Here is a 22,548-nt window from a genome sequence, read left to right as displayed (position 1 = left end):
CATAGAGAAAAGTAAAATATTTCCTTAAAATCTATCTTCTTTCTATCCCATACCAAATGGCTCCTGGCATGAGACAGAAATTCTGAATTTTTATTTTAACAACATGCTTGGATTTATAGAAGGATAGCCATTGTCCAACCCCAAAGCCAGCTCTTATTTTTAAGTAGAGATGTATACGTGTCCAAATAGTCAAATTTTACCATGCAGATAATACAGCAGCATAAGGCAGATTTCTCTTTGCTTGTTGATTCTTTCTAGACAGCCATCTTTTTATCTTTAGGCATCTAGATGTCCAAGGTCTCTCCACTCTTTGAAGACGAATATTTTCCTGCGAAGACAAGAACAGAACCCTGCCCCAACCCTTATGAGGTTTTCTTACCACCTGTATGATTGTCACCTCCGTGGATGAGCCTTCATTTCTCTTTCTTAAGAGGTTTCTCTTTTTCAAACCGAATCTTTATTAATTTTGATGGTATCCACAGCTTTTCTTCTCCTGTAGAAACAAGAATGAAACTCCTTCCCCAAAGTAGCAATCTCCTGGTTTCCATTGTGAGGTCAGCACATTCTTGAAATATACTGACTAATTTAATTCAGAAGTTTTTCCTATTATCCATTGTCTCTCTACTGCTGTTGTTCCTGTCTCATTAGCATTAAGAAAATTCAAGGTTAATAAAGCATTATGCAATCTATTTCTGGGGGTACTTTCCATCCTTTCCTGTTTGTTTAGCATATACTTTATAGTTTGATTTGATCTTTCTATAACTGCCTGACATGTAGGATTGTTTGGTATACCTGTAATAATGCTTTATATTATAATAAGCAAAAAACTCTTTCATTGTCTTAGACACATGTGCTGAACCATTGTCTGTCTTTATTTGTGCTGGGATACCCATGATGGTCATAACTTCTAATAAATGTGTGATCACTGAATCAGCCTTTTCTGAGCTTAAGGCAGTTGCCCATTGAAAACTTGAATAAGTGTCAATGGTATGGTATACATATTTTAACTTTCCAAATTCTGTAAAGTGTAACGCATTCATCTGCCAGATTTCATTACTTTGAGTACCATTTGATTTACAACCTGCAGGTAGTGGTGTTTGGTTATATAAAGAACAAATATTCCTTAGATATTTCCTTATAATCTCCTTAGCTTGTTGCCATGTAATAAAAAAAACTCCTTCTTTAAACTTTTGTTATTGACATGATGTTTCTTGGGAAATTCTGAGGCCTTCAGCACACTTCCAATCAATAATCGATCAATTTCTGCATTACCTTGTACTAGAGGACCTGGCAGACCTGTATGGGATCAGATGTGTGTTATGTATATGGGACAAAGCCTATTCCTTATTATATTTTGAACCTGTATGAATAATGAAGTCAATTCTGTATCATCTGATATAAATTCAGCTGTTTCAATATGCAAGACAACTCTTTCTGCATATTGTGAATCAGTAACTATATTAAGAGGTTCTTTAAAATCCCTTAGCACCATGAGAATAACATATAATTCTGCCTTTTGGACAGGATTGTAAGGGTTTTGTTCCACCTTACTTATATCTTCTTATTTGTAACCCACCTTTCCTAATTTATTTGCATCAGTATGAAATGTATGGGCTCCAGTTATTGGGGGAAGAATGCAAGTAGTTCTCTTAATAAGGTTAATTCTATCACTTTTGGGACAATTGCTATTAATTTCTCCCAAAAAATTAACACAAGCTCTTTGCCAAAGTTCATTATCTTCCCATATTTTTTTTATTTCATCAGCAGTAAAAGGAACTATAATCCCTGCTAGGTCTATATCTGATAGTTGATGACATCTCAGTGTTCCTTTCATAATTAATTCAGAGACTTTTTCCACATAAGTTTTTAATTTTTTACTCGGTTTATGTGATTAAAAAAAAGATCCATTCTAAGATAATATCTTCCCTCTGCATTAAAATTTCTGTAGAGGAAATCTGGAAGACAATATGACTAAAATACAATTAAGATTTGGATTAACTCTATATGTGCCTCCTATAATTTCTCTTCAACAACCATCAATTCTTTTTCCACTTCCGCTGTTAATTCTCTGGAACTATTCAAGTCTTTGTCACCATCTAAGGTTTTGTTTAAATAAACTATTAGGTCAGGTGCTATCCCAACAGCCAGTCGTAGACTGAAAGTATCTCCTAACAATCTTTGAAAGTCATTAAGAGTCCATAATTGGTCTCTTCTAATTTGTGCCTTTTGTGTTCTAATTTTCTATAAACCTATTTTGTAACCTAGGTAATTGACAGAATCTCCTCTTTGTATTTTTTCAGGAGCAATTTGTAATCCCCATTTAGGTAAAACTTTTTTTTTTTTTTTTTTTTACTTCTTCAAACATTCTTTCTAAAGTATCTGCATGCCATGCTCCTCCACCCCATGATGATAATGGACTGAACCTCTGAAATGGTGAGACATCCCAATTAAATGTGTTACTTTATAAGAGTTGCCATGATCATGATTTCTCTTTTCAGCATTAAAAATCCTCACTAAGATAGAGGTTGTACCAAGGACTGGAATATTGCTGTGATAAGTCTGACCATGATATTGTGTGGAGTAAAGTGGCCTTTGGGAGTATGGGTTAGAAAAGCAGTGGGATGCTTTAAGTACTGCTCATTGGGCCGTACTAGTAAAAGCATGGAAGACAGTGGTACCGAGTATGATTTAGTGAACTGTGGGGTGCTCACTCAAGAGGTTTTAGAGGAGAAGAATTTTAGCATGTGGCCTATAGATCGCTTTTGTGATATTTTGGTGAAGAGAGTGGCTGCCTTTCGCCCTTGTCCAAAGAGTCTGCCTGAGTATAAAGCAAAGAGTTTTGGATTAATTCCATTGGCAGAAGAAATCTCAAAACAACCTAGTATAGACTCTGTTTTTCAATGATAACTGTAATGATGATTTATAATGAAAAGGAACAAATTCATCAGGGTAAATGACAAAATAAAAATTTTGAGAATTTTGAAAGGACTAGGAAATGGAATGGAGCTAAATGCCATGCTCAAAGAGATAAACAGATTAGCAAATAGAATACAGGGAGTGGTGACCACATGGCAAGATTCCACTCAGCTAAGTTTCCAATTTATGAAAAAGAACTAAAGAAAAGCTTAGAGCCAGAGTGTGGTGGGGCACACCTTTAATCTCAGCCCTGGGAAGATAGAGGCTGGTGGGTCTCTGAGTTTGAGGCCAGCATGATTTACAGAGCAAGTTTCAGGACAGCCACGCTTAGGCAATAAAGGACAGAAAGCTGGTGAAGACGTAATTGAACGAGGGGCCATGTTCCAGCCCCAGGAAGCAGCAGAATGCAGCAGCTTTGGCCACATTGTTTTGGCTTTAGAGTTAAGGATAGGAGTTATAAAGCTGGTCAGTCCAGGCATGTGTTGGGACGTCCCTGAATGGAGGCCTAGCAGAGAGGCCATTGCATGAGGCTGTGAAGTTGAAGCCTGGATTGCCTTGGAGAACCTAAGATATTAGCGATTCCAGAATCATGGGATACCTGCCACAGACACCTGTTAACAGGGAGTGGAACCAGTCCAAGAGAAAGAAGTGTGTGTGGCAGTCAACAAAGCTGATCAGAGTTGAGGATCTGAAGAGCATTTGACAACAGACATGAAGATGCAGAACTTGGAGTTCCCCAGTTGGTTTTCATTCTTGTTTTGGTCCCATATTTCCTCACTATGGTGTGCTTTTGGATTTTGATTTTTACAAGGGGATTAAAGTTAAGAGATTGTCATGCATCTCAGAAGAGACTTTGAAACAAGTTTAAGACTACTATTGACTATAACAACTTTTGAAGTTGGACTGGATGTATTTTTTTTGCATTATGATATGGCAATAAGCCTTTGGGGGCCAGGAAAGGGAATGTGGTGGTTTGAAAGAAAATGGCCCCCAAAGGGAGTGGCACTATGAGGAGTTACGCTCCCTTGGAGGAAGTGTGTCACTGTGGAGGCAGGTGTTGAGGTCTTTTTTGCTCAAGCTTCCTGCTGCCTGCAAGATGTAGCTAGCACTCTTAGCTCCAGCACCATGTCTGCCTGCACACCATGTTCCCCACCATTGCTGACAGAGGTTTCTGTCCTGCCCGATCCCACAGCCATTCAGCCCCAAAGAAACACACAGAGGCTTACAGTAATTATAACACTGGTTGGCCTATTAGCTCAGGCTTCTTATTAACTAATTCTTACATCTTAAATTATCCCATAATTCTTGTCTGTGTTAGCCACGTGGCTTGGTACCTTTAGCAGTGAGGCATTCTCATCCTGCTTCCTCTGTGGCTCGGTGATGACTGCAGACTGACTCTTTCCTCTTCCCAGAATTCTCCTGTTCTCATTGCCCTACCTCTACTACTTCCTGCCTGGTCACCCCGCCTATACTTCCTGCCTGGCTACTGACCAATCAGTGCTTTATTAAAATAATACAAGTGACAGGATAAAAGGCCATTGTCCCACAGCACACCATGATAATGGACTGAACCTCTGAAACTGTAAGCGAGCCTCCCTACTTAAATGTTTTACTTTATAAAAGTTGCCAAGCTCATGGTCTCTTCACAGCAATAAAAACCATAAGACAGGAGGAAACCCAGAAAAATCTAAGAAAAGGGAGAAAAATAAGCCAATGAGAGGGAAAACCACAAAATAGAAAAATGGGAATGTACAGACCAACCAAAAAAATGGCAGAAAGCAATGGACAAATGAATGGTACACCTGAGATTCCTTTTTATGATTTTATTTGTGTGTGTGTGTGTGCGTGTGTGCATGCACAGGCACACATGTGCCATAAGCTGCCCGCTGTGAGCTCTGGGAACTGAACTCCTGTCCTCTGAAGATCAGCAAGTGCTCTTAACCACTGGGCCTCCTCTCCAGCCATTGCCAGGCTACTGCTGAGGGAGCCAGTGAAGGTACCCTCTTCCTAGGTAAGTGGAGGTGTGTTTTAGAACTTGATGGGGCATTTTAGCTCTACTGAGGAGCTACTCCTTTCCCACCATGGAGTTCTGCTCTCTGCATCCCAAGCTGAGGCCTGTTCTGGGCACCCAAGCCCGAACAAACGAAATTCACCCCATACACCTTGGAATGCTATCACTGTGTGTGTGGGTATGTGCACAGTTCCTCTGGCTTGTTTCCCTGGCAACAAGGAAGGCATGAAGGCACCATCACAAAGAATGAACAGTTGCTTGTTTACTCTTGTCCTAGAGAGGAGCTGTGGTTCGGAACAGTCAGGACTCCCTACCCTGTACACCACTGACAGCACAGGCATCTGGCTGGTCCCAGTCCCACTGAACAGAGGGCAGCAACAGCCCAGAATAACATCAGTTTAAACAGCTTCACACTGCCAGCAGGGAGGGCAGGAAACGGCTCTTCAAGGCCAAAGCCAAGTGACAAGTCCTGTCGACAAACGGCACATTCACATTTAATCTCCCGTGGCCTTTCTTGTCCAGGTAGTCAGGGTGCTTGTGAGGCAATGGCCTGCTCACATGAGCTGGGTACTTGGCTCCTGAGGGTGACAGGGAGAGCCCTCGTCTACCACTTGAGGTTGCCTTGCAAGCACCTGCCGCACCCTTTGCATTCCTGAGAAGAAGCGAGGAGTGGTCAGTACGGGGCTGATCGGGTCAGAAGCAGGGGTCGCCGGAAGGATGCTCTTGGGAGGCTGGGGGAAGAGACTGCTCACCCAGGCGGAGCCGGTTCTCCTGGTCTGAGAAGACCACCCGGAACCAGCCGGGTTCTTTGCACTCGAAGGTCTTCCCGCAGGAGAGCAGCACCTTGTTGTCCAAAAACTGGCGCCAGAGCAGCCCCTCCTCCTCAAAGGTACCTCTGCGCAGGTACTGGGAGGGCAGAAGTAGCTCAGGACGCAGGAGACCCTACGGGGCTTCCCCTGCCAGACATCCCCTCCCCCCAACAGCTCCATCCTATTTACCTTTCTTAAGTCAACCCAAATGAAGAAGCCTGCCCCACGACTCACGAAGGGTATCCCCAGGGTTCTGAGCTCCTCTGAGACATAGGTATGGGCAGCCTTGAGCCGGGCGTGGTTTTCTGGCAGGTACACCTGGCTGATCCAGTCTAAAGGGAAGGGAAGCAGGAATCTAAAACGCCCAGGGATCGTTGCATTAATCTAAATACTGAAAGACAAAAGGGCATAGCAGCCAACACCACAGGAGTCCTTCTTCTTTCTGGCTTCCTGAGTCATGGGTTCAGAGGGGCTGGGAGTTCAGTGATCAGTACAAAGTGCCTTTGATCCAGGTATACAGCCCTGAGTGCCAGCTCCCAGACCACATTCAGGAGCCCAGGGTACAAAGTCCCCCAGGATGTGAACCAAGCCAAAGGCGTCTGCAGGTACAAAGTGATACTTAGATCCACACAGACCAAATCCCTGTCCCAGTGGGGCATCTGGCAAGGTGGGGAAAGGCAGCCCTCAGCACTTCACCTCTCTGGTGGTCATAGATTTATTGACCTCTTTTGAGGGGTGCACACTCTATGGATCATGACACATTGATACACTTTTGAAAGTACTACCACCACCAGGATTTAAATAGCCCCAAACTATCCCAATGACTGCTACGTCATACACATGACAGTCTTATTCATTCCCAAACATCACCAAAACCAGCCTCATGGGGTATGTAAAGTCTTGACCCCAAGCTTCTCTTAACAGCACAGTGTCTTTGGGAGAAATCCACACTGCCATGGACTTTATTGGCGTAAGTATTCCATGGTGTGGACGGGACACATCTGTGTATAAACTCCCCTGCGGAGCAGTTTGCAGATGTGGGTGATTATGAAAAAAAAACCCAGCTAACAGCATGCATGCAGGTTTTTGTGCGACCATCACGGTTCCTCACTTGGGCCTGTTGCCACTGGGTTATTTGATAGGTGTGTTTAGAGTAAATTGCCAAATTGTTTTTCACTGTGGCTGAGCCACCTCCTGTCCCCACCATCAATGTAAGAGCAAGTGTCCTGGCTGTTCCACCGCCTTTATCAACATTCAGTCTGGCTGTTCCACCGCCTTTATCAACAAGCCACTGTTTGTAAAACTTTTTAGGCTATTAGATTGGTAATTAGTACCCGATCCTCCTTTTCCACACCTGCAAGACAAGGGGAACTGTAGGAATTCTCCCTAAGGCCCTGGGGAGGGAAATGAGGTGGACCACAAGAACATCTGAAAGACTCAGTGAAGAGCAACAATTACAGGACAGCGTTGCTCTCTGAACTCACTGCTGAAGGTGGGAACCATCCAAATCTCAGAGGCAGAGAGCTCTCCACCATACTGACATTTCCTCAGGAACTTCTGATCTCTGTTCAACAGTAACTAAAGTTCGTTTTTGAAGGTGGAATCTTGCTATATTGCCCAGGCTAGCCTGGAACTCCTGAACTGGAAGGATCCTCCTCCTTGAGCCTCCCAAGTAGCTAGAAGAACAGACACATAGCACTGCACCTGGTCAGTGAGTTCACATTCGTCAAGAGCCTGTTTTATGGCACGAATTGTTCTAACCAAATTCCAGGCCACACTCGGCCAACAAGACTAGCACCATTATAAGCCCTATTCTCCAGATGAGGGTGAGGAAATGTGCTACCCAGACAGCAGACAAATGACTGAGGACGGTCTGAACCCAGAGACAACACTGCAAGACATCACCTCAGCTCCTGCGCAGGAGAGGCACCCGGGAGCCCCAAGTCCCACACACATTACAACCCCACTCCTCCTGTAAAATCCAGACAAATCACCATGGTCCCGGAGCAGCTGTGCCATCTGGTGTTGGACCAGGCCACTGAGGCCATGGTAGCGACAGAGGGAGGCCACAGCAGTAGCCACATGCCGATTTTCTGTGTACAGGATGCCAAAGCGGAGTCCAGACATCCCAAAGTCCTACAAGAAGATGCATGATAGCCAAGGCAGTTTCCACAGGAGAAACTGATTCCACCCCCTCTCACCCAGGCTAGCCAGAGACTCACCTTGCTGGTGGCCCACATCACGTGTGTTCTCTGGGGGTCAGGCAGCCTACAGAGAGCAGAACAAGGAGACATAAGCAACCCAGAGCCAGGAGATCACAGACATACCAATGAATAGATACATGGAGAGATGAAACTGGGTGTCTTGTCTTTGAATCACCAATATCCATGCTTCCATTAGCATGGGGGCCAGCCTACTGCCTATTCCTTTAACTATCATTAGAACACAGCCAAGCTCACTGCTCCACATGTTTATGGGAGCTGAGTGAGAAGCCACGAGCCTGACCTCTGAGCTGGAAAGCAGGTCCAGCACCACTTCCTCAAATGGCTTGTCTGATCAACCCCAGGAAACCAGGCCTCTCAGCTTCTCAGCCACCTCCACCTTAGCGCTTCTTGCCGCTATCATGGAATTGCTAGCTGTGCCTTTAGCTGCTGAGGCTTTTCCTAGGTAGAAATCTGATAGCCAAACAGATGAGTAGGTAAGTGGAGGGATGAAGTGTGTCAGGGGATAGATGAATAGCTGCTGAGGCTTTTCCTAGGTAGAAATCTGATAGCCAAATAGATGAGTAGGTAAGTGGAGGGATGAAGTGTGTCAGGGGATAGATGAATGGATGGGGAGATGGATGGACAGACAGAAGGAATGATGAATGGGTGGAACTAGAACCTCTCTGAAGAGGAAGGAAACAGCAGGAGTCCAGTTCTCATAGACCCAGTACTTCTTCAGATATTGCCAGGGCCCTCCTTGAAGCTCTTGGGAATGTCATAGAATAATCTGAAGACCCCTGATTTACCTAATCTTCCTGGTGTGAGGACCAGCAAGATCAAATAGTTATTAATGGAACTGCCTGTGGCAGGCCATGTCCTGTAGGCTGACCCAGAAAGAGGCTGGGAAACTGTGCTGGAGAATCAACTGCAGTGAGGTCCTCACCTTTCCAGGCTCAGGACACTCCGGTACCCAAGAGACTCTTCAAACACGGACAACATGTAAACCTCATCCATGATCACGTGAAGCTGGTGCCTGCAGTGGGTAGATGGTGGGAAAGAGGGAGCCAAAATGCGTCACTCAGCATTGAGAAGCAGCATGTCAGAGGACCACAGACTACCTCAGGGCTACCAAACCAGCTTATCCCAGAAACACCCCAATTTGGTACGAGGAACACCCTGATTTGGTCTATAATTTCACAAACAGGAACTACATCCATAAAGCAGAGGACTATAGAGCTTTTGAAGGGGAGGGGAGGCACCCTTGAGGTCCTCCATGGCGTGCTGGAGCTAAATGGACTCAGATTCATGTCTGTTCCCACTCATGGTTAGACCACTCTGAGGCTCTGTCAAGCAGGGATGATGATAGAATCCATTTCTACGGGGCTGCTCTGATGACGATCATAGAGACAGCACAGACGATGCTCAGCTGGGAACACAGCCCACTCAGTAAAGAGCCACCTTGCAAATAAGACCCACGTTTGATACCCAGAACCTGCTAAACACATGGGCCTGGTGGCATGCACCTGCAATACCAGTGCTGGAGAAGTAAGGACAAGAGGATTTCAGACAGCCTAGTATACCAGACCAGTGAAACACTTTCTCAGAATCGATTAGAAGGCATCTAAGGAATGACCTCCGTCCTCCACATTCAACTATTCACATGAACACAGGTTAACATACAAAAAATTATAAATGTTCAGCATGGGGCCTGGCCCTAGTGTTGCAGCTGGTGTTTTGAGAAGACAGAGAGACACCAAAGCTGGCAGTAGTGAGCTAAGAAGATATAAGGACCTGCCCCAAGGCTGACATCCAAGCCACGTCTGCTCACTTCATGGGGTAGGTGTAGCTCACCTCATGGCAAATCCCAGGAACTCCTGTAGCTCTTCAGGGGAGTAGATGTCACCCAGAGGGTTCTGGGGGTTGATGAGGATGAGGCCTTTGACCTTGACACCCTAAAACCATCCATGGGGGTGTTACTGTGTCCCCCCCAACCCTAGAACCTTACAGTCCCACTAGATGAGGCTGAAAGCTGCCTGAATCCCAGGGAAGCATGGCAGGGGCACACTCATGACCCAATAAGAAGCAAATGAATGGGACTAGAGTTCTGTCTGCTGTGTCGAGCCAACTGCAGGAAGAACACAGGCAGGAAATGGGGAAGTGTGCCCAGCTGCTGGCAGAGAGGCTGTTTGAGTGGGAAGGAGTTGGGGACTTCCACAGTTCCCCGTTGTGAGCACTTGGGAGCTTGAATGACAAAGGTAACCACCTCAGTGACCTCATGAAGTGCACAGATGCTGAAAATGGCTGGGAAGCACAGCAACCTGGGTCTCTGCCTTTACTAGGGAGTCCTCAAAAGGAGTAGGATCACCCTCTCAAATTGCCAGAGAAACTCACTAAACTATAGACTCCCATGAGAAGCAGAAACAAAGAAACTGGGGTAAGGGAGTGTCCTTTTAATCAGCATACTGTGGTGGTTTGACTTAGAATGTCCCATTGGCTCCTACATTTGAATGCTTGGTCTTTAGTGGAACTGTCTGGAAAGGATGAGGGAGGTGTGGCCTTGCTGGAGGAGGTGTATCACTTGGAATGGGCTTTGAGACTTCAAAAGCCCAGTCTCTCTCTGCCTGCTGCCTATAGATCAAGATGTAAAGCTCTCGGCTACTGCTACAGTGCCCTGCTTGTCTGCTTCCTGCCATGATGATCATGGACTAACTCTCTGAAACTGTAAGCAAGCCCCCAATGAAATGCTTTCTTTTACGAGTTCCCTTGGTCGTGGTGTCTCTTCACAGCTATAGAACAGTGACTAAGACACTAAGACACACACATTCATTGAAAACAACAGAGGGCGTCACTCTTGGCATTTCCATGCAGAAAGGCAATTTGATTCAAACCCACCACCTCCTATTACCCTTTCTTGTGAGCCCTGGTCCTCTGTACACTGTGGTTTCAGGGTCATTTTCTAATGGGAAGACCCTCCAAAGACACAGGATTCTGCCTGACCCCTGCCCAAGGACGGTTCTCCAACTCCTCCTCATATGTCCCTATCAGAGTTACAAACCCAACTCCTGAGAGATGAAGGGTCCAGTCCCTGTTGGGGCCACCCACTCACAACCCTGGATTTGACTGATTCCCCAGACCTCAGAATTAACTCCTTGCAGGGCCAACTCCAGCTTCTCCACTGTGAGCTGGAAGGGACGTGTGTTCAATCCAGATACCTGGGAAAAGACCCACCAAAGACAGCAACCAAATTCAGTGCCCCACTCCCACCCCAAACTTGAACTCTTGGATCTCTCCTCCCCTATCATCTCCAGTCTTCTGGGTCCAGCCTCTGGAAAATGGGAGGGGACATTTCCCCTTCTGGCCTTCTGCCCCACCCTTCACAACAGGGACATCCCTCATCAGTCAGATATCTGTCAGAGGCAGCAAGGATGCTCTGATTGGCTCTCAGGACTTCCAAGGCATAAGCTTCCCCCTTCCCACCCTCTCATTTCTAGGGCTAGTTCTAGGCTTCTCTGTGGATCCAGCAATCTTAGAGCTTGAAGCTTCCAGAGAACCCAGGCAGAGACTCCACTTCCATTTCACAGCAGCCCCAAAGCACAGGCTTCCTTCAGGTCCGCCCACAAATTCAGACCCAGCAAACCCTTGCCTACAGGAAGATCCAGATGCAAGAACTAGAATACAGGCAATCTTACCTCGCTCTCCAGGTAGACATAGGCTAGTCGGACGTTGCCATAGAGATAGACATGCTGGGTAATGGCTCCATAGTAAGGGGTGGGGATCAAGAGAGCCTCTAGGAGAAGGAGTGGCAGCTCATTGGCCTCTGACTTAGATACCCCAGACACCTATCATGAAATCCACAGCCCTCCCAAGCCTCCATCATCCTTGGGAAATATCTGGAACATATTCTGACTCCTCTCAACTCCCAAAACCTTAAAGCTTGGATCCCCTAAGGTCAGACTTTCTAATATAGATGCTCACTTAAAATGGGATCACATGCAAATAAATCCACTATAAGTTAATATAAAAAATGCATTTGATATACCTATCCTCCTGAACATCCTAGCTTAGGACCTGAAACAGGGTAGAGAATTGGCATTGACTCAAGATCTCATGGTCACCTGCAGGTGGAATGGGGGCGCTCACTGCCACTGCCCAGTATTGCAAGAAAACACCGCATCACACAGCACTAGCCAGAGAACCTGTCACAATCCAAACTCCTAAGTCTGTGAATGTAGCTCAGTGGGTGGAAGGCTTGCTTCGTATACATGAAGCCCTGTGTTTCATCCTCATCACCACATAAACCAGGCACCACGTCCATAGTCCAGCACCCAGGAAGGAAGGGGGCATGAAGATGAGAGGTTCAAGGTCATCCTCAGTTAGACAATGAGTTCTGTCAAGACTATCCTGGGCTGTATGAGACCCTGTCTTTAAAATAGAGGGGTTGGCGATGAGTGAAGAGATAGCTCAGAGGTTGAAGGTACTGGTTGTTCTTCCAGAGGAGCTGCGTTTGATTCTCAGCACCCACATGATGGCTTACAACTGGCTGCAACTCCAGTTCCAGGGGCTCTGACTTCCACAGGTACCAGGCACCCACAAAGATACATCCAGGCAGAAACACCCATGCACACAAAATAATAAAATTAATATAAATAAGAAAGATTTGTGTAAACAAAAAGAGACAGAGAGAGAGAGAAACTGAAATCGAGTTCCTATTGAGTTTGTATAGTTTTTTACACCATTGTGAGCTGAAAGTCCCTGTCCACCCACCGTGAGTTGGGGCCTCTGCTAACACTTTCTGACCCCTGAGCCTGTGCTAAACAGGCTCATCACTACGCTCTGAAGTAAGTCGACCTTTACAGGTCAGGGTACTGGAGCCTATAGGGTCCCTGCATCTGGTTGTTCTAGACTGAATAAGAACTTGTCTATCATGTTCTCACAGCAAATCTCCCTTTAGGGTACAAGTCCTGGTGACTGCTTCTGTTTGTGTGACTCTGACTTTTACTTAATGTCTGGCCCTCAGTCTTCTCACCTGTAAAATCATCAAAGAATCCATGTCATAGAGGAATAAAGTCACATGACCTAGCCCGGAATGCAGTATCTGGTGACCGGATGTGACCAGTGTTAACTTATTAGGCTCTCGTGAGCAGGGCTCTATTCCTTAAAACAACTGACCCCTGGCCACAACCAGCTCTTACACAGTGCCTCTCAGAGCAGCTGGCTGTCTATTCAATAGCCATCCAATTTCCTTCCTTGCAACAAGAAAAAAAAATAGGTTTTATTTAGTTTGATGTATTTGTTTTATTTTGTTTTGTTTGTTTGAAGGGTGACCAGTAATATATCTGAGTTAGGCCTTCCCCAGCCATGGCATGAACCAGTCTGGACTAAGCCGACACTGGCTCCCTTAGGCCATTTGCCAGTGACTCCTTTAGGTTTACATGTAATTTCTATTTGGTAAGAGTCGCACTGGGATCCTTTTGAGAACGAGCACCCTCGATGCCCTGCCCAACAGGAGAGAGACCGGCTTACTGCTACTGTCTTTTTTCCTTGCTATAAGATGGTGTCAGAAAAGGATGTGACCATGACCTGACATGAGGGAAAGCAGAGGGACTCAGAGAGAGAGAAAGCAGGACCCTGACTCCATATGGATCTCATCAGAACTGCTGCCCCAGATGTCTGGTTAAGTCACGCACTTAAGGCCCTATAATCTCTTACATTCTCCTATTGCTGAAGGCTCTGATGCCAGGCTGGGGCCTTGGGACAAAGCTGAGGGAGGGGGCATGGAGTTCACTCACCTCCTGCCTCACAGAGCACTGTGGCCAGAGCGGAAAAGAGCGAGGCGCAGCCATTCAGAACAACCACCTAGGGGTGACAAGAGACAAGGGTGACTCTGTCTGAGGACAGAGAAGAGCAAGGACCAGGGGAAGACCCTGTCCTCTCCCCAGGGCCCTGAGGATCCATTCTGATGAAGGTCTTTCTGGGTTCCCAGCCAAGCTTATTTCTGGAGACCCTGCTCTTGATCAAGTGAACAAGAGACAAAACTGGCCACTCTGAGCGTCTCTCTCAAAGGTGAGGGGGTCAAGAGGGACACAGCACAATGGGGTTGGGAGGCAAGACTAAGTGAAAGCACCCTCCCACCTCTCACCCGTAAGAAAGGGGTGACTCACGTTCTCTGGTTTGAGGGGCGCCGGGCTCTTACAGTAGAAAGACAAGAACTTTGCCACTTCTTCCCGCAGGCTAGAAGGACAGAACCACAAGTACGACACTTGTCAGAGGGTCTCAGCCCTGTCCCTGTCCACTCCAGAGCCTGTCTGGGAAGCACAGGTGGCTAGCTGCCACTGCTCTGTCCTCCCTTCCCAGAGGTGGATGTGGTAGGCATTTGTCTCCATGCCAGCACACCCTCCCCCATCCAGCCGCAAAGCATTCATTCTGTGTGGTTCTAGGATATCCACCTTCCCACACAGTGGATGAAAACAAACACTACATAAATCTAGCTGATGAAAACAATAATAATAAACATTATCATAATAGGAACTGATGTTACCGTGCCTTTTTGTTTTTGTTTTTCGAGACAGGGTTCCTCTGTGGCTTTGGAGCCTGTCCTGGAACTAGCTCTTATAGACCAGGCTGGCCTCGAACTCAGAGATCCACCTGCCTCTGCCTCTCAAGTGCTGGGATGAAAGGCGTGTGCCACCACCACCCGGCTGTTACTGTGGTTCTTATTGAGCGACAATATTACACATATGTCATTTGGAGAATGTTCCATGGTGACTATGGTTACTATCATTCCCATTTTACAAAGAGACTGAGATTTGAGGGAATTAAATCACTTGCTGGTAAGTGGCACAGCCCCTGCCCCAGAGTCCACCATCCTGATGACCCTTTTCTAAGAATATGAGCTTCAGAATACATCTTGGATCAAGTCCTGCTGAGCCAGCAATCCCTCAGAACAGTGTCTGACCTCCAGGAGATGATCAGTATACAGCAGCCTATCTTACCATTGAGAGTGAGTCCCAGCCAGCTCCCTAGACACCCATATGTCATCTCTAAAGTTACTGGAAAAGCAGGGACAGTCTCCTCACTCTCCTCAGACTTAGGAATACGGGGATGGATTTGGAGCTGGCAGGACAGCCCCTGGTCACCAGGTCTCCACAACTATGTTCTTAGTCTACAACCAGCTCCCTCACTCAGTCTCTACCGATATGTGGATGGAACGATTCTTTGTTGAGAGGCTTCCCTGTGCTTTGTAGTTTAACAGCACATCCCTGGGCAGTAGACCTTCAACCACAGATGTGTCCAGGCACTACCGTGCCTCCCTGGGGTCATCATCTCCCCCGTTGAGACCCACGAGCCTGTAGCAACACTTACAACAGATGTCCCCTCCAGTCCGGGTACTGCAGCAGCGAGGGCTCCACATGAAGCATGTCATTCTGTGTCAGCTGGGGACACACAGGAAACAGAGCAAGGCAGAGGCTGAACTGTCACCTGCATCTGCACAGCAGCTGTTTTCCTCTGCTCCTCAAGGAAGGCGACAGGAGTGCAGGACAGGCTTCACAGAGAAGCCACCCAGGGCTCGAGGAGTGAAGGCAAAGCCAGCAAACCACATCCAGAGCGTCTGACTCTAGCTCTCTATACAGCACGGTCAGAGGGTGGGCGCAGAAGCGGTGGTGGGAGGGCACACTGCTCAGTGTCCCCAGAGGTCAGTGCATGCTCCAGAGCAGGGTGATGTCAACTTGGCCTTGGCTCCAGCTTTAGAGAGGGGACTAGGACACCGTCTCCTGAGGGTTCCACTCAGTCTCACCCTTTGTGTGTGGCAGCAAATTTTAGACCATTCCTTGTATAGACAGGTACTGGGTTAGTGATGTTAGAGCACCATGGCTATACGGTCAAAGAGAGCCGATAGCACGGTGTCCTTGGGCAGGGGACCAGAAAAATTGGAATTACCTATTTCTCTAAGCCTGGGTCCAGCCGTGTCCCGCCCTCCTGTCGCCCCTTACAGCAGGTTCAACAAAGAAGCCACTGGTATCTGAGGCTACTTAGCACTTACTAGGTCACTGGTCTGAACTATAAAGACTTCATAAAAACAAGTATAAATAAATATCAATAATTGTATATTTATTACAAGATTAAAAGGTCATACTTTAGGTATATTAGGTAAATTAAATATTACCTACCGAAACCAATTCTAGCTATTTTCACTTTTGTAGAACTGAGGCACGTTCTTGCTGTATCTCCCTGGGTCTCTTGGGTACTGTGAACCCAAGATGGCCTCAGGCTCACAGCGCTCCTCCTGCCTCAGCTTCTTGGGACCTGGGTTCAACTCCCAGTACCTACATGGTGCCTCACAACTCTGTAACTACAGTTCCAGGGTAACAGACTCCCTCTTCTGGCCTCAGCAGGCAACAGGCATGTACCTGGTGCACAGACATACATGAACGCAAAACACCCATACACATAATCTGATGAAATAATTAAGGAATTTTACAAGCTAGATTAGAAACAGCCATAGAAGCCAGGCCTGAGGGTACAGGCCTGTAATCCCAGTTACACTGGAGGTTAAGGGAGGAGGATTCCAAATCCAAGGCCTGCCTGGCAGAATAAATTCAAGATCAGCCTGGGCAACTTAGGCCTTGCCTTAAAGTATAAAGTTAAGAAAGTAGAAGGCGTAGTTCATCTTGCCTAGACTGTGTGAGTGCTGGGTTCAATCACCAGTAAAGATAAAAAGAAATTAAGTAACAGAAATGGATATAGTGCTGATGGCAGACAGAGTAAGGCTGGGGACAGTAGGGGAGGAGAGGGGAGGGGAGGTAAAGAAGCGAAAAAGGAGGAGAGGGGAGTTGTTCCCAAGGCAAACCTGCAAAGCATGTCTCCCAACTCTTCAGTCAGGGCCAGTGAGGCATGCAGCAAGTTATTGTAGCAAAGTAATTCATGATGGCAGCCCCGGTACTCACCCGCCTGGACAGAAGGTCAAAGCAGAGTTTGTTCTCACTGGTGCCCAAGTTAATGATGCCCTGCAGACAAAGTGTACAGGTAGGTGAGCATGGCAACGGAATGCCAACCAAGAGCTGCAATGTCTGATTGCCACCCCATAAGGTGTTCATCCTACTAGGAGGCACGGACTCCTGACTCCTGCCTTACGTGAGGAGCAAAGGAAGCAGGAGAGACAAAAAAATTAACTTGAAGGAGCTGAGAGTTAGACAAATAACAGGCAATGCTCACCACCCCTGGGAAGGAAACCATTTCCTCCAGAAACACGCAATGCGTCTCCAAATCCCAATAGCTCTACAGTCACAGCACATTCAGCCACCCTCCTGTGACGCCCCACTGCCGAGATCCCAGTGCATGTCACCAAGATCACTGCCATAGCTCCCCACCTCCTCTCTGGTCCACTCCCCTGCCTGTCAGTCTGCATATGGAAAACTGAAACTGCATCATGCATACTGCTCCTCCCCTGAACACTTCCTACCCGGTTCTGTCTACAGAAAGAATACTCACCATGTCCCACGAGGCCCTACAATATCCATAGCCTTTCTGACCCCATCACCCCCAGTCTGGCTTTACTGCAGCCCAAGGGTTCCCTTGCTGGTCCTTGATCTGATCCAGCACAGTTCCAGGCTGAGCCCTTGTCCTAGCCATTCCCTCAGCTGTATGGTTCCTGGGGTGGGCAGCCTCTACCATGGCACCTTCTGTAGAGACTGAGTCTGCCACCTGCCCCTGATGAGGAGAACATGCAGAAATGCTGGGATGTCACCTCTCAGGTTAGGTCACAAAAGCGAGAGGCTCCCATGCTGGGTACTCACGGTCTCTCATTCTGTCTTGAGACATCTGCACTGAAGGGAGTCAGCTGCCATATCTGAGGCAGTCCACGTGGAGAGGAACAGGTGCCCACCAAGGAGCCACAGAAGTGAGTTTGGAGACGGAGCCTCTCACCTGTCCAAGCCCCACCACGCAGTCAAACTTTCAGATACACAGGGCAGCTTCAGGGTACAGTGACAGAAACCCCTGAGCAGGACACGCCCACCAGGAGTCCAGTAACTGGGAAACGTTTGCTATGTCAGCTGCTGCAGCTTGGGGTTATTTGTTACAGCACTGGACAGTGAACACAACCTCACTTTTTTCACGTCTCTGTTCTAAAGTCACCTGATTAAAAGTTGCCTTCTATGACACCCTATGTCAAACAGCAACACTTCTCAGTGGGCCATCATCCTCTGTCCACCTTCCCCTTTCTTCATTTGCTTTGCAGTGCATATGAGTAAATCAGTAGTTCTGATCTGTCTGTCTCAACTAAAATATAAATACATAAGGCAAGACTGGAGTTTTGCTCACTGCTATGACACCAGTACCTAGAATAGTCGCTGATACCTGGTGGATGTTCAACAGATCAAAACTATTAATATGGGTTATTGTGCAGCTCTGTGCCAAATTATTGTGTATAATAGATTATGGTAATCATGGCAGATGATATTAATAATAATAATAATAATAATAATAATAATAATAATAATAGCAGCTGTGTTTATCAAGTGTATAATATGATAAGCACTGTGAATTTCACACTCCTGGCCTCAATGTTGACTTTTCTACAGAGCAGACATGACCAGCCCATCTCAGAGATGATCTGTCTACAGAGCAGACATTACCAGCCAATTTCAGAGATGACCTGTCTACAGAGCAAACATTACCAGCCCATCTCAGAGATGACCTGTCTACAGAGCAGACATTACCAGCCCATCTCAGAGATGATCTGTCTATAGAGCAGACATTATCAGCCCAACTCAGAGATGACCTGTCTACAGAGCAGACATTACCAGCTCTCCTGCAGCCGGAGGATCATAACTCCAACCTGACAAGAGCGAGCTGGGTGCTAGCTGCCCTGCAATTAATTTGGTCTTGGCTCCCAGCCGGGAGGGGTCTTCACTCACACTGGGGTTCTTGTCTTCATCATACTCGTCCATATGGTAGGTTCTGTAGCCCTCCTCAGCTGAGTCCCAGAACCATTTGCTGACTCTTCCTCTAGAGGACAGGCAGGAACTATCAGAGGAGAACATGGCCACAGGGTCCCCCACTCCATAGAGCTTGAGCCGCTTTCTGTCTGGCTTTCTGAGGCACTCTCCTTGCAGAGAATCACCATAGGCACTGTCCATGTCCTGAGAAGAGGCTGAGCCTAGATGTTCAGTTGGTGTCTGAGGAAGAGGGAACATCTGTCAAAACACAAACGCTCAGGCCTGCTGAAGGACTTCTGCTCGTCCTTGTATGTTTGTCTGTTTGTCTTGTGTAGGTCCAAAGAACAGCCTGCAGTATTGTTCTGGAAGCTACCCACCATGGTTTTAGAAGTAGGGTCTCTCCCTAGGGCCTCATGTTTGCAAAGTAGGTTAGACTGGCTAGTCAGTAAGGTCCAGGTCCTGCCTGTCTCATCTCCCCAGCTCTGGAATTATGAGGTGCACATCAGGCTATTTTAATGTGGGTTCTGGGAATAAAACTCAGGTCCTCATTGGCTACAAGGCAAGAAAAGCATTTGACTTACTGGGCACACTTTACAGCCAGGGATGGTCACCCAGCTGTTGGGGTCCAGCCCCAACATAAAACATTTCTCACCAGTGTGAAGGCGTAAAAATAAAGACACTATTTACACATCAGTATCGGGAGGGAGTTTTAGTGATCATTTCAATCATAAAGTCACCCACGTTTATTTTCCAAACAGCTTTCCAAACACAAACTTAAAAAAAAAAAGGTTTAAAATAACTTTACTAACATTCGGTTTTTTAGATGGGGGATGGCTTAAGTCACATCTTGCCTATGCCTATTTTGTCAGGTAGACTAAAAAACACCTCTTCCCTAAGTAACCTCATAATTTACAATTGAAAAAACAAAACGGCAGACAACAACATACCCTAACACCTGTTGAGGTAGCACCTTGTTTGCTTTGCTACAAAAGAGCCAGGCAATCCCCTCCTGTGGAAAAGGTACAAATTGCGCCTTGTAAGTTACTCAGGTTCTCTAACCCGCAGACAACGTAAAATATGGCCGACATAATTTGACCCCCAAGCCCAACCTTCTCCACCAACCCCTCCAGGCTGCCCAACGCTGGCCTTGAACTCTTGGGCTCAAGTGGTCCTCCTTTCTCAGCCTCCCTAGTAGCTGGAACTAAAGTCATCTCCACACAGATATTTCCCTCTTCTTGCAAGTTTGTGTGCTCACCCCCCTTGTCCCTTTCGAGTTAAACGTCTCAACAAAGAAATCTGCTGAGGACCTGTGAAGACCACACCATGCTTGCTACATAAAAATAACTTTAATCTACTTGTTGCTTTAGCTTCCTGCATTTCTGCATTTGTTTCTCATTCTACAGCCTCGGGATCACCAACGATCTTTTCCAACACCAGCTCACCCCAATTTCAAAACACCAGGCTATTTCCCAAGCAGTTCTCATCTTGTGTGACAGGTTAGCTGGAGCTGATGGTGGTGGGAACCAGTGGGACGGGAGAGTAGGGGGTCACAAGTGCAGTCGGGGTCCCAGTTCCACTCACAAAGGAGACAAGGGTCCCAGGGGAGGCTCTCCTAGCTGCCAACAACATAGGAGCTTTCTAAGCGTCCCTTATTCGTGCTCTAGTAGGTCCAACACTCACCTCAAAGCGCGACAGTGAGGATCTGAGGCGCTAAAGCACTCACACCAAATTGTGGCTGGTGGCCAAATGTCTCAAATATGAGTCACTCTATCACAAATGCTCTCTGATTTCTCTGTCTTAAGGGCCAAGTCTTACTTGGTAGAAGAGATAGCTGATGTAGATGGGAACCCAGAAACTTTTCCGCAGTTTAATTTTGCTTTGTAAATCTCGGGGGGGGGGGTTCACCAAGGTGGCAGGACATAGAAGGAGCAAACCTTCTGCTCCACAACAGCCCAGGTCGGAGGAAGGGCACTACCGAGAGAGCCCCGGTTTGGGCTTGGGAGGGCGCAGCCAGAGCCCAGCAGGAACACAAAGCAGTGCGGGTGGGAGGGGGGCTCAATTTGCATAGCGATCTGACCTGTGCAGTGCTCCCAATCAAGGCCGAGGGAGAGCCCGTCCGGGTTTTCGGGGCCCGCGGAGCCTGTGTGATTGCACTCAGGACTTCCAAACCCAAGAGCGGTAGCAATCAATAGCACAGGGCAGCCAAGCAGGCCCCTTTCGTGCACAGCGGGGGCAGCGCGGGGGTGGGGGAATCGCACCTACTTTGGGCGTCGGATTTCGCGCTCAATATCCTCTGGGCCCGGACTTCCGGGAAGATGAGGTAAACCTGCCCCCTAGCGATCAGGACAGGATGTGGGAGAGTGAAACTCTGGACTTCAGCGCCTCCCAGTCGGCCAGAAACAGGAGTCTGAACAGGCAGAAGGGGTTGGGAAGAGGGGTGGAGATCTCTTCTCTCATTGGCCTGAGCTTAGCTCTCTCTGGCAACTGGACACCTTTGGTCAGACCATTTGAGCAGGGAAATTTCTTCCCCAGTTAAGGTCGGCATCCTCTTAAAACACCCTTCCTCCTGAATGTCACTGCGCATGTGATCTCCCCGCCATCCGTTTGGATAGGCTTCCCAACCCCCGAAAATTCTTAGTTGGAGGGAAAAAAGATTTACAAAAGAAAAATAGAAAGTTATCGACATGTATATTCACATGGTACACATGGTGGAGACACATGGGAGTGGAAAACTCTCAAAGGGGTCTTCTTTGATTCCAGGTTATACAAAATAGAATTTCAGAGATATGAGGGGGCAAAGGGAAAAGTTCAACCCCCACTACAAGCAGGGACAAGAAGTCAAAACTGAGAAGTTTTCATTGTGTGCCTCCCAGAGGTTTGCTAAGCTGACGTGAACACCTCCACCTCTTCTTTATGCAAGGAAACCACCTCTTGACTAGCACAGCCCTTGAGGCCTAGACTGACCAACAATTTGTTTATGCAAATATAACACTATCATCTATAAACCTCTCAAATTAGATGAGGAACACGGTTGTGCCTAGGTAGTCCAACAGCAGAAGGTCCAGTCTGTCACCGAAGGTGTGATGGTTTGAATGAGAATGACCTCCGCAGGCATACATACATACATATATATATATATATATATATATATATATATATATATATATATATATCCCATTAGTTCCATTACTCTAAGGAACCCTAATACTGAAGCCCTGGTATTCTGGAAGAGCCACTGGTCTTTAGTCCACATTGGAAGTTGGAAGAAGAAGTTGTAAAGTGTGGCAGCAACAACAGCAGCAGAGGCAGCAGCAGGGGAGATGGCTTGAGAATCGTGTAAACTCACCAGTGAGGCACAGAGGCAAGCCAGGCAAAAGAGCAAAAGCTCACCCCTCTGCCCGCCACCAGAGTGTGGCACCCACACTGAGGATTGCTGGGAGTCACGCAGCCTAGTCTCGGATCAGGATGTGACTACCTGTCTGGTTTCCTCAGGCAAGGCACCTGCGGAAACAGAGACTCACTCGGCAAGGACCAGTGGTCCTTGGGACAGCACAGGAATCTGGGAAACTCATGCACCTTGCAGGCTCTTTTCCCTTTCTTTATATTGGCGATTCTTTGTGCAGTTTTCAGCTTTGTCGGTCACATATGCAATAGCTATAATTTTGTAATTT

At 47.0% G+C, this 22,548-nt stretch overlaps 1 protein-coding gene across 3 annotated transcripts; it reads right to left on the bottom strand.

Annotated features, from left to right (window-relative positions):
* Window positions 1-3,831: 3,831 nt before the first annotated feature.
* On the bottom strand, window positions 3,832-21,148 carry Accs (1-aminocyclopropane-1-carboxylate synthase homolog (inactive)). 3 transcript variants are annotated; one of them, XM_057781994.1, is made up of 15 exons: window positions 20,955-21,148; window positions 18,857-19,117; window positions 16,886-16,945; window positions 15,303-15,373; window positions 14,102-14,171; window positions 13,730-13,796; window positions 11,630-11,727; window positions 11,075-11,152; window positions 9,792-9,892; window positions 8,884-8,973; window positions 7,959-8,004; window positions 7,731-7,872; window positions 5,926-6,068; window positions 5,680-5,833; window positions 3,832-5,505 (listed from the first exon to the last, which is right to left on the bottom strand). In XM_057781994.1, the coding sequence occupies exons 2-15, from the start codon at window positions 19,076-19,078 to the stop codon at window positions 5,336-5,338; spliced, it is 1,512 nt and encodes a 503-aa protein (XP_057637977.1). In that variant the 5' UTR covers window positions 19,079-19,117; window positions 20,955-21,148; the 3' UTR covers window positions 3,832-5,335. The 3 variants fall into 3 exon arrangements, with proteins under 3 accessions (XP_057637977.1, XP_057637979.1, XP_057637978.1); XM_057781996.1 differs by having other exon boundaries at window positions 5,363-5,579; XM_057781995.1 differs by having other exon boundaries at window positions 5,409-5,579; window positions 5,680-6,068.
* Window positions 21,149-22,548: the final 1,400 nt, after the last annotated feature.

Source organism: Chionomys nivalis, chromosome 9 (assembly GCF_950005125.1).
Source record: "Chionomys nivalis chromosome 9, mChiNiv1.1, whole genome shotgun sequence".
NCBI classification, from domain to species: domain Eukaryota; kingdom Metazoa; phylum Chordata; class Mammalia; order Rodentia; family Cricetidae; genus Chionomys; species Chionomys nivalis.
This window is presented reverse-complemented; position numbering and strand designations above follow the sequence as displayed.